The sequence below is a fragment of the Anser anser genome, assembly GCF_964211835.1.
Source record: "Anser anser genome assembly, chromosome: 27".
NCBI lineage: Eukaryota > Metazoa > Chordata > Aves > Anseriformes > Anatidae > Anser > Anser anser.
The window spans coordinates 5,848,544-5,859,778 of NC_139748.1; the positions used below are offsets into that span (position 1 = coordinate 5,848,544).

At 68.4% G+C, this 11,235-nt stretch overlaps 1 protein-coding gene across 4 annotated transcripts in view; it reads right to left on the reverse strand.

Moving 5' to 3' along the window:
- Positions 1 to 10,650, reverse strand: part of KIF21B (kinesin family member 21B) — a 33,654-nt gene extending 23,004 nt beyond the window's left edge. For 2 of the 4 annotated variants that reach the window (XM_083812545.1, XM_083812543.1), the window contains exon 1: positions 9,210 to 9,833. In XM_083812545.1, coding sequence (XP_083668671.1) covers positions 9,210 to 9,262 — 53 coding nt within the window. In that variant the 5' untranslated portion in view covers positions 9,263 to 9,833. Of the gene's footprint in view, positions 1 to 9,209; positions 9,834 to 10,479 lie in introns of those variants that run through there. The other 2 variants (XM_083812544.1, XM_083812546.1) reach the window with 2 other exon arrangements.
- Positions 10,651 to 11,235: the final 585 nt, after the last annotated feature.

Consider the following 11,235-nt stretch of genomic DNA (forward strand, 5'->3'; position numbering starts at 1 on the left):
GGCAGCAAGCCCCGGGCTGCAGGTAGACACCGATCAATTCCTCGAAGCAGCCTGGAGCACCAGGGCATGGGCATGCCGAGGGACAGCCAGCTGCAACGTGAGCGCACCCGCTCAAAAGGCAGCGAGATCAAACTGCACTTAGAAAAGCGAAAAAATGAAAAGTGCAAAATGAAATGCAAAGCGCAAAACCCAACGAGACGGTGCCAGCGCCAAAACCACCGACTGGAACCAACCCTCCGCCCAGCCCGGTGCCTGCCCCGGGCTGCAGACGGGACCAGGGCAGCTCCGGCAGCGGGCACGACCGACCCGCCGCGTCCCCACCCGCTGCATCCAACCGCCCCAAACCCTTCGGGTGCGCCGCAGGCACCGCACCGACGCGGATCTGCTGCACGACAGGCGCCAGGGCGGTGCAGCAGCTCCGCGTTTCGGGGGAAGCGGCGGCTGCGGGAAGCTGCCAGGTCCCCGGGGACTTGCGGAGAAAGAAGGGAACGCGGAGCCAAGCGCCCTGGCAAGCGGCTCTCATTAGAGCTAATGACTGCAGAGCTCCTCTCCCTTGGTGCTTCATCAACGAGGCTATTAATTCCTCCCGAGCCCGCAGCGCCCGCAGCGGAGGCTTTGCGGGACGGGGGGCTCACCGGGAGGGCTGGGGGCAGGCGAGGGAGAGCTGGGTGGGGGCAAAACCCCCGTGGTGTGGGAGGCGGGTGGGCTGCGAGGCTGCGCAGCAGGCGCGTGGGAACAGCGCGATGTGTCCGTGGGTATATTTAGCTCAGCAGCCACAATAGAAAGCAGCTTCTGATGTGCTCAGCCCGAGACTCGCTGCCGTCGCCTTCCCAGGGGCCCACCCTCCTCCAGGAAAATGAACCCCAGTTTTAATTACTTTTTTTTTTTTCTTTTTTTTCACCCAGATGAAGCGCTCCCCATCCCCAGGCGTGCACGGCGACAGCGTCCCCCGGGGCCGGGCAGAGGAACAAACTGGAACCAGGGCACTTCTGGAAACTTTTCCCTCTCCAAGAAAAATCAGAGCAGGGCTTTCAGCAAAATCCTTCGTTCTTTTTTTAATCGTACCACTTGGGTACACCCCGGGGAGCTGCTGCAGACAGCAAATATCAGCCTCCCCCCCCATTACAAGAGCGGAGCAGAGGGCAGGGATGAGCACAACGAGCGCCAGCAGACACGGACGGGGGACGCGGCTGTCACCAGCAGCCCGGCCACCCGGCGTCGGGAGATTTATGTGGCCACCAAGACTCACCACGAAGGTTTTCCCAGGCCAGTGCCACCGTCCCTGCTCCCAGGCGTTGGGCAGCCCTGGCTCTCTACCCCTTGGGGGGTCTCAGCCCAGCCCAGCCCTCCCGGGGGGGCATCGCCACACCAGGCACTGGGTGTAGAGGCACGAGACCTTCTCCTCCCAAGCCCTAGGGACCTGCAGAGCCGGCACAGGCTCTCCCCTCGGCCCTACTCTCAGCCCCACCAGGTGCTGCCGGGGGAGCCGGCAGCTTTTTGCCTTGCCCTGCCTCAGTTTCTTTCCTCTACAACACAGAGCAGCAACTGTGGGGTGCACGAGGTCACCGCCCGGGTGCGCTCTGCCTCTCCTTGGCCCTGCCCTATTGAAAAGGATGCTCACCGCGTCCCGCCCGCCCAGCAGAACTGGGGGGGTGCCAGCAGGGCCCACCCTACAGGCTGATGGAGCTGCTCCCTCGCCTGCAATCCCAGCAGTGGGACACAGCCCCACCAGCCCAGGCAGCTTGTGCCCAGCACCGTGCCCAGCACAGAGCCGAAAGTGCCAGGATGCCCTGCCCCGAGAGGCTGGGACAAGCACAGAGAGCAGAGCCCGGCTGATCCCGGTGCAGGCTCCGCCAGCTTTTTGGCTGTCCCCTTGGCTGTCCCTGGCTGCTTTGGTGCAAAGCCACCAGCGTGGGGAGGACACAAACTGCCCTGGGGCCACCAGGACGCCACCAGCCCCATCTCCCTCATGCCCACGCTGATAAACCGAGGCACGAGGCGCAGGGATGGTTGCAGACGGATGAGCAGACAGAGGAAGGCACAGGCAAGGGGGGGAGATTCCCGAACCAGCTCCTTCCCAAACCAGCAGCACTCGCCGAGGGGATGACAGGCGGCACGGCAGGAGCCTGCCTGCTCTGGCATCGGCACGCACACCCCGCAGCACGAGCGGCGCGATGCCAGGGAAAGCCCGCATCCGCGCAGGGGACACAAGGGGACACAAAGGCTCAGCGGCGGCGCGGAGGGGAGCCTCTCTGAGCTCTCTCCTCCCCTTTCCTGCCGGGCTGGCAGGCTGTGAAAGCGCCCGTCTCCATGGCTCGGCTGCCAGGGCGACCGAGCATCTGGGGAGGAAGCAGAGAAGCGGGGAGCAGGTCCCGCACCCCGAGGGGCAGGGAGCGCCGCAGAGCGCCCCGCGGCACGCACAAAGCTCGGGTTGTTCGGTGCCAGGCTGGGAGCCAAGCGCTGGGCGGGCAGCACGAGGCTGCCGGCTCCCATGGGCAGCTCTCGGGACTCCCTGCGGTCCCGGGGCAGGAGCTGACCCTGCGGGGAGCCCCCCCCCCCAGCACCTCCAGCCTTGCAGCCAGCGGGGTGGGCTTCGGTGCAACGGGAAGGGATCCGACCTCCCCCAGAGCCCTCCCGCAGCATCACCCACTTCCAACTGGGGCTGTCCCAGCCCTTGGCACTCCCCAGTGAGGCCAAGCACACGTCCACTCGCCACCACTTCCCAGCCCAGGGCAGCTGCTTCAGACTGGGGGGTGCAGGCAGCCCCCCCCAGCGCCTGCTGGGCACCCAGGGGCCATCGCTCTGTCTGCCCCTGCCTCTCGCTGCCTGTTAGAGCCACACGACCGCAGGCTGCCGGGCATTGCCCCGGTGCAGCGGGGAGCTCCCACCTCTCCGAGGCGGATCTGGCAGGCAGCCCTGGCGGCGAGGGCTGGCGCAGGGTGGAGCTGGCAGCCCCGGGGCCAGCCGAGCAGCCTCCGATGTACCTGCACAGACAGCGCCGGGCGAGCCCGGGCAGCGCCTGGCCCCGCTCCCCACGGTGCCTGCGGTCCCCAGGCTCCCATCCCCGCTCCCCACGGCGCCCACATCGCTCCCATCCCCGCTCCCAGGCTCTCTCCGGCCTCCCCAGCATCAGACCCACAGGAGCATCCACTGCGCAGCCCAGACTTGCACGGGAGACCCTCTGCTCCCCCCCCCCCCAAAAAAAAACTTTGCTCACGTTAACCCCAAAGGTGCCCTCCATGCTTTGCTGCTGCCCCGTGATCCCCCCCCAGCAGCATAGGGCAGCCAGGAGGAGAGCAGAGAGCGTCCCTAATATCCTGCTGTGCCCTTCCCCAAAGACACCCTAGGGGTCAGGGAGCCCCCATGCACCACACACCTAACGGTGCTGGCACAAGGTCCGGCCTGCCCGTGCCCACCAGCAGCCCCCCAAGTAGATCAGAGCAACCCCCCCCCCCAGTTTTCCCACATCCCCAGGTCAGCACAGAAAGCCTCGGGCTGCCCGAGGCTCCCCCCGGGGACCTGCCCCCATCCCCAGAGGACGAGTCCCCAGCCCAGCACGGGGCCCCAGAGGGCTCTCAGGTGCCCAGAGCCGGCTGGCGGCACACAGGTTGCTCCGGACCCAAATCAAGACAAAGTTGAGCATTTAATTACCGCGGCAGGGAAGCAGCTCCGCAATCAGAGAAAATTGAATAAGGCTCCCCTGGGACTGCCAGGTCTGGTCGGAAAACACTTAGATTAAGAGATATAGCAGGGCATTTCCTAGCGGGAGCCAGCACAACACGGGCGAGCGCTGGGCTCAGCCTGCCTCCGTGCCGGCTGAGCACCGAGGGCACAGCAATGCTCCCTGCCAGGTCCCTATGGGGCAAACCCCGCTGCTTTCAACCCCAGAGCCCTCCGGGCCTCCTAATCCTCCTGCTCCAGGCTTTCCCAGGCTTAGGGAAACCTTTAAATCAGGCCTTGGCAGCCGCCGTGTGTTGCTCATTAGCTCTGGCAGGAGCACACCGGCCCCGAGCCGCGCCATCTGCTCCACACCGAGACCCACCAAGGGCCAGGGGACGCGCAGCCTGCACGGGGACCCGGCACCCAGGAGACCCCAGCCCAAGGCTGCAGGCAGGGCTCAGGGGGAGCAGGGGATCGCGTTTTTCCCAGCGCATCGCCTGGAGGGCAGCGGGAGCACCGAGTTTGCAATGCCTCTGGGCTCCTCCTCCTCCATCCCCAAAGCAGCCGGGGTTCCCAAAGGCTCCACGCTGGACCTGCCTGGGGGAAGGGCTGGGAGATGCCACGAGGATGTTTGTGGATGGCAGACCCAGGGCAGTCACACACGAAGGGGTGCAGGGCCCCAAAACCCTAGGGTGGGCAGCGCAAGGAGCGCACGTGAAGCGACCAAGGCGCAGGGCACCGCGCGGCCCCGTCCGCTCCAAGCACACGGGAACGGCACGGGCGCGCTGCGAAGCCACCGAAACCACCAGGAGCAAAGCCGGGCCCACGCTGGGGATGGCAACAGGCTCCTTACGCCCCTGTATCCCTCCTGGGAAGGTCCAGCATGAAATATGGATGAGCAGAGGCTGCAGCCCCACAGCCCCGGGGATGCCCTGCTGCTAACTCGGGCTGGGAGCGTCCTTGCTCAGAGGGAGGACGGCCGCCCTCGTGCCCCTGGGGGATTTTCTCTGCCCCATTCCCCTCCAGCACAAGCAAAAAGCCGGCTGCGCCCATGCAGGTGGCACATGCCTCGGTCACCCAGGGGCTCCGCTAGGAGGGGAAGGGGTTGCAGACCCAGAGCCCACCCTAAATAGCCCCGAGCACGGGGTGATGGGCACAACACCGCCCATCACCCCATGGGCGTGGGGTCCCGACTGCAGCAAGGCCCCGTTGGTGGGGGCAGGAGGACACCGATGAAACCTTTCGCCCCCCCCCAGGAGGGCTGGGCTGGCACAGCGCTGCCCCAGGACACGTCGGCACCGGTCTCCGGGCTGTACCCAGGGTGCTGGTGGCACCATGAAAACAAACCCTGAGCTTGGGGAGGGGGACGGAGCAACAAGCAACCCCCCCGGCACCCACCAAGCCCTGGGCACGAAGTGCAGCCAGGCAGGAACCCCCCCAGGGGGGTGGTTACACAGGTTACGGGGCCAAGCTCAGCTCTCCACGCGATCCAGCACTCCCCGAGCCCGCCGGCTGTTTAACCCAGCAGCTGGGGACTGTTTTGACAGCCTCCAGCAGGAAAAAAATCCTCCTGGGACCACCAGGGCAAGCCCCCGCAGCAGGAACAGCACAACACCGGGGGGGGCCGGGGCAGGCCCCTCGATTAGCACGGGCTCGGTGGGGGTATCGCCTTCCCTCCCCGGGGCCGGGGCCGTGTTCCTGACAGCTTTGTTTGGAGCTTCACCTCCCGCAAACCGCTCTCAGTCAGAGCCTCACCTCCTGTCCCCCCCCCCAGTTTCGCTCCAGGTGCAGGAAAGGCACCGAGAGCCCCCGGTTCCTGGCGCCTCGTGGCATCAAGCATTTAAATCCCATAGGGCGCAGGCACCAAAAGCCCCTGGGAGCCGCGGGCTGCGACGTCCCCGCGCTGAGCCGCCGTGCGCAGCCCCGCTCCCCTCGCGCCGCCGCCGTTTCCAGCCCCTCTCGAACATTTCCGCTGTAAAACCCAGCGGGCGCACGCCTGATTGAGGCCAGGCACGGAAAAACCCCCCTCTCGCCCACACACCTGGCCCCGGCGCTGCCCCCCAAGCATGGGCCCCCCCCCCCCACCTGAACCCCGCTCGGGGCGGGGATGGAAACGCGCACGGCAGCGGGACGGGGATGCCCTGCACGGAGGCAAACGATGGGGGAAGATGGCTCAGGGTCCCTGCGGCTGCAGCAGCTTCCCAAAATGCTGCCCCCCCCGGCCCCAACACAGGTCTCGGAGCTTGGACCCCACTCGCTAAGGAGGCTCCCAGTCCCTGCAGATGGGAGAAACACCCCAAAAGGGATGGGGAAAAGGGATGTCCCGGTGCTGGGCAGTGCCATGACACCGGGAAGGGCTGTCCCGCCGTCACCCTGGGAGCCAGGCACATCCCCAGGCAGCGGGGTGGGTTTGTCTCACCCGCCCCCTGCCCAAACTGCCCTCCCCCCCCGCCATAAAGCCCCACGAGCAGAACCAGCCTAACACCAGCCAGCCCCATGGCGTCCCAGAGCGGCGTGGGATGGAAGGGACCTTACGGACCACTTAAGGGACACCTTCAACCAAAAAAAACCCCGGGACCGTACCAAAGGGCTCGGAGCCACGGCAGCACCACGAGGGCAGCGAGCACTGGGGACCAGGCTGTGCCACCCATCGCGGTGCCACCGCCCTCAGGTGCCACTGCCGTGACACAGCTCAGGCCGATGCCACCTCCCCACCTGGACCCAAAACCAGCCCCGGGAGGAGCCAGCCCCCACAGCCCCTGCCCTTCTGGTTCAAAAGGGACGCAACCACACCGCCTCCTCGGCGCCCGTCCCCGGTCCCGCAGGCTTCGTGCGAGCGGAAACCACCCCAGCGAGCGGCGGAGCCCCAGGCACGGCGGCAGGATGCTTTGCCCCCCGTGGTCGCACCGAGCCGAGCCCCCCCCCCCGGGCACGCCGCGACGGCTGCGTGATGCCGAGCATCCCGCCCTGCCTCCCGGGCACGGGGTGGGAGCAGTTCCCAGGGCAGCACCCAGCCAGCACCCGGGCTGCCGGCGCAGGGGCACGGAGCATCTCGGCGGGAGCATTTATGAGAGCAGCGGAGGACTGGAGGTTGCGGAGTTTAAATAAACTTGAAATCCGACTCAACTTCCTTCCCCAATTTCACAAGCTCTGCTTCCTGAGTCTCGGCAGCCGGCCGGGCGCGCTGGGGTGCCGCAGGCAGCTCCGGCACGGGGGGGGGGGGGTGCTGCTTTCCCCCCGACCAACGCCATGTCTGGGTGCTTGGAAAGGGCTCTTGGGGAGCATTTCTGCAGCCAGCCCGGCTTCTCAGACCTCCCCCCCCCAGCCAAGGAGTCACACAGCCTCCGGGTTGCCGCGCACCACCGGCCCTCCCTGACACAGCAAAACCACACGTGCAGCGGGGCCGGGCGCCAGCACCCACCAGCAGCCCCTGAGCCCTGCTCCCCCCGCAGCACCCCCGGCTCGCCACGGCTGCCGGAGCCCACCACCAGCCCCGGTGCCACACAGAGGGGGGGCCCCGAGCCCGGCCAGATGCTCTGCGGGGAGCTGCAGCGAGCTGCTGTGCAGCAACCACGCTGAAGGTCACCTGCAGAAGGAACGGGGGGGTTGTTGCCTCCCCGGGGTTGCTGAGCGAGCACCCGAGGTTTTGAGGTCGCCCTGCTCAGCACCGCGGTGGCTGGCGGCAGCTGAACGCGGTGCTGCGGCGCACGGCACCCGGCTCAGCCCCTCGCTTCCTTCCCCGGCGCCGTCCGCCAGAGCCGGCGAGCTCCGACGGGCCCACGAAGCGACCCGGCGGGCTCGGCACCGGGGAAGGCAGACCCTGGCTGTGGGGCAGGAGCCAGCCAGCCCCCCAGGAGCACGGGGTGGGTCCCTGCCCCAGGTAGACGCTGGCCACGGGGCCGGCAGCACCCCCAGGCCTGCGTTTCTCGCTGCTGGCGGCGGCGCTGCAGCAGGCATCAGCCATTTCGCTCGTGGCGCACAGGAAGCCCAAAAAAAACCACCCCCGTGCCCTAAATAACCCCCCCCCCTCGGCACCCAGCTCCACGCGGCCCCAGTGCCAACAGGGCCGCCGAGGCTCTCAGAGGGGAAGGGAGAAAATTTCTTTTATACATTAAGGCCGATGGTGACACACTGCAGCATTTCCCCTGCCTCCTCCTGCCAGGGCAGGGCAAGCAGAAGAACCAGGGCCCCCCCTTCTTGGTCCTCCCAATCTTGGGGGCTCCGCGAGGCCCCAGAGATGGGTCCTGGTGGCTGCGGCACCTCTCGACATCTGTGGGACCGTGCCCACCGCCCAGCAGCTCCCAGCACCTTCCTCCCAAGCCCCCCCACGTCCCCCCTCGCTCCCACCAACAGCAGGGACGCAGAGACCCAAAATAAGGGCATAGCTGGCACGGTATCACAAAGGGACAAAACTGGGGCTTTTGTTCCCATCCTGCCGCACCCCAAAGGCGTTCGACCTCCTCTGCGATCCTTGCCAGAGCTGCCCTGTCCCGAGACAGCCGGGGGGGGGAGCTGGGACCTGCTTTGCACAGAGGGTGGGGGTCCGGGAGGACCCCGCAGCCCGGCTGCTCCCCCGCAAGGTGTCACACAAAGAAACCCCGCAGGGTGGGAGAGGACCCGTGTTTGTGCTTGGGCACAAACGCAGCAGGGAGAGAGGCTCGGCCCTCCTGTGCCCAGGAGCCACGCATCTCCCCCCCCCCCCAGCGCTGCGACCTGCCTGCTTTGTCTCGCAGCCTCCTCGCTCCCACCCTCCTTTGTCCTGCCCGTTCACAGACCCACGGCATCGCCCCCGCCACCCGCTGCCCACCGGTGGCACCTGGGGGGACACCGGCACCCTTCCCCGAGCTGGGGGGGGGGGAGAGGGATGGGCGCCTTCCCTCCCCACCCCGATCCTCGCCATGGATGCCCCAGCCCCACCACGACGCCGTGGAGGGAAGGATGCGTATTTTGATCACCTCCTGCTCCTGATCCCCTCCCCGCGCACCCGACAGCAGCACAGGCAGGGGCTGAAGGGTTCGGTTGGGAACAGCCCTGCCCACAACCAGCTCCGCAGCCGCCATCCCTGACAGCACCCGCTCATCTCCTGGGGAAAAGGGACCGGCCCTGAGTCGGGCCTTTGTTCCAAGGCTCCATCCCAAGAGAAACGCAGGATGGAGGACGGGAAGAGTGCGGCCAGCAGGAAATCTCCACCCGCAGCCGCCGGCATCGCTCGGCTCCCGGGTCAGTGCCCTGGCACGGCCACCCCTGACCTGCCCTGCGCGGGCACCGCGGGAGCACCCACACAGGAGGGCTGCTGTCACCTCCCCGCTGCTCCCCCAGCCTGCCAGACCCCAATTCTCAGCCTGGCGGGTGGAACAAGGCAGAAAACCCCCACCAACAGCTCGCCAAGCGGGCAGCACCACCAGGTGCCTTGGTGCACCCGCACGCAGGCGGCGGCACGCGCAGCCACACACCCACCATTTCCCCCTCCACCACTGACGCTGCGCTCAGCATCTTTTGTGCTCTGCCCAGGGCACTGCCTCTGCATCTTCCTTCGAGCACTAACGCACCTCCCCTGCAGACTGCCACCCGCACCCCATCCACCTCGAGCCGTTACGGGCATGGGGCCGCGGCACCCGCTGGGTTACCCCCTCGCCCTTCCCGCAGCCCCGCGGTGGGATCCGAGGCAGGAGCAGCCAGACGGGGAGGGCCTGATCCTTCCCTCGCCCCGCTCCGGCAGCCTGCAGGGGAGCTCAGCGCACCCAGGGCCTGACCCGTGACAGTGCGGAAGCCGCGGGCTGACCCGGGGCAGCCACGGGGCGAGCGGGAGGAAGCCGAGCGCCCGGTCCCTGCCCCACGCCGGGTGGCAGCTCCGGTTGGGACAAGGGGGCACCAGCCCTGCCTGCCTCACCCGTGGGCTTCCAGCGGGGTCTTAACCCCCTTCTGCCGGGGGTGGGGGGGTGGACGTGGGGGCTCCTTCCTCCTTTCCTGGCAGGGAGAGAGAGAGAAGCGAAGAAAACGCCGCGGGTCTCAGGACCCCAGCGGCTGCGCTCGGAATACACCCAGCCGGGTACGGCGCTAACAAAGAGCCCCCCGCTCGGCTCCGAGCTCCATCCGTCCCCCTGCGGATCCGCAGGAGAGGTTGGGGATCTGCTCCACCGGCTGCAACCCAGCCCCGGGCCCCCCCCGAGCCCCCCCCCCAGCCAGGCATGAATTAGGTGCCGCTGGCAGCTCCTTTATGGAGGTGCAGGACCCGTGAGGGGCATTGTTCCCAGCCCGGAGACAGCACAAAGGACACGGAGATGCTGCATCGCCCCCCCCCCAGCACATCGCAGGGACCCCCCCGTGTGTCCCCCCCCCACACACAGCACCGGGGGTCAAACAACCCGACCCCAAACCTGCCAGGAGCCGGGGGGGGGGGGGGGTGGTCTGGGGGTCCCCCCGCACTGCGGGGCCGGGCAGCTGAGCAGTGATGGAGCTGATGGGGGGGGGGCAGCCCCAAAAATGATGAGTGGGGGGGCTGGGAGGGGCTGGCACGGCACCGCACCGCTCGGGGGACCCCCGTGCTGCCCTGGAGAGGGGGAATAGACTGAGGGGGGGAAGCCCGAGGTGGGTACCGAGCCCCCCTTGGGGGTGCACCGAGCTCCCCTTGGGGGTGCACCGAGTCCCCCCCCGGGATGCACCGAGCCCCCCATGGGGGTGCACGGAGCCGCCCTGGGCGTTGCACCGAGCCCCCCCCGGGGTTGCACCGAGCCCCCCCCCGGGGATGCACCTTCCCCGTACCCCCCCCCCCATCCCATCCCGTCCCGGGACCCCCGCCCCCCCCCGGCCGGCGCTCACCTCACGGCCACCTTAACGCAGCTGTCCGGGGCCGCCATGCCCCCCCCGCCCGGGCACCGCGGCCGCCGCTGCCCGAGAGCATCCGCGGCTGCGGGGGGAGGAGGAGGAAGAAGAGGAGGAGGAGGAGGAGGAGGAGGAGGAGGAGGAGGAGGAAGGGGGCGGCGGGGCCGGGCGGCCCCAGGTGCCGGGGGCGGTCCGGGCGCTGCCGCCGGGGTCGGTGCCGCCGGTGGGGGGGGGGGAGGGGGGGGGGGGGGGCTCCGCAGCGAGCGGGGCCGGGAGGGGCGGGGGCTGCGGGGAGGGCGTGGTTCGGAGGGGGCGGGGCCTCGAGGGGCGTGTCTGGGGCGTGGTCACGAGGGGCGGGGCTTCGGGGGCACGCCCCCGGCCAGGCGCGCACACGCGCACGGTCGGACACGCGCAGCCCCCCCCCCCCCCCACCGCTTCCACGCGCACCCACCCCAGCGCCCCCCCCCCGCCCCCCCCCCCCCCGTCCGTCCCTGCTGCCCTCTGCCGGGCCGGCGGCCCCGGTCCTGCGTGTACTGGGTGTAACCGGGCCATACTGGGCTGCAGTGGGTGCACTGGGAGTACTGGGTGTAACTGGGATGTATGGGGCTTCACCGGGTGTAACCGGACCATACAGAGCTGCAGTGGGTGCACTGGGAGTACTGGGTGTAACTGGGACGTATGGGGCTTCACCGGGTGTAACTGGGCCATACAGGGCTGCAGTGGGTGCACCGGGTGTAACTGGGCCATACAGGG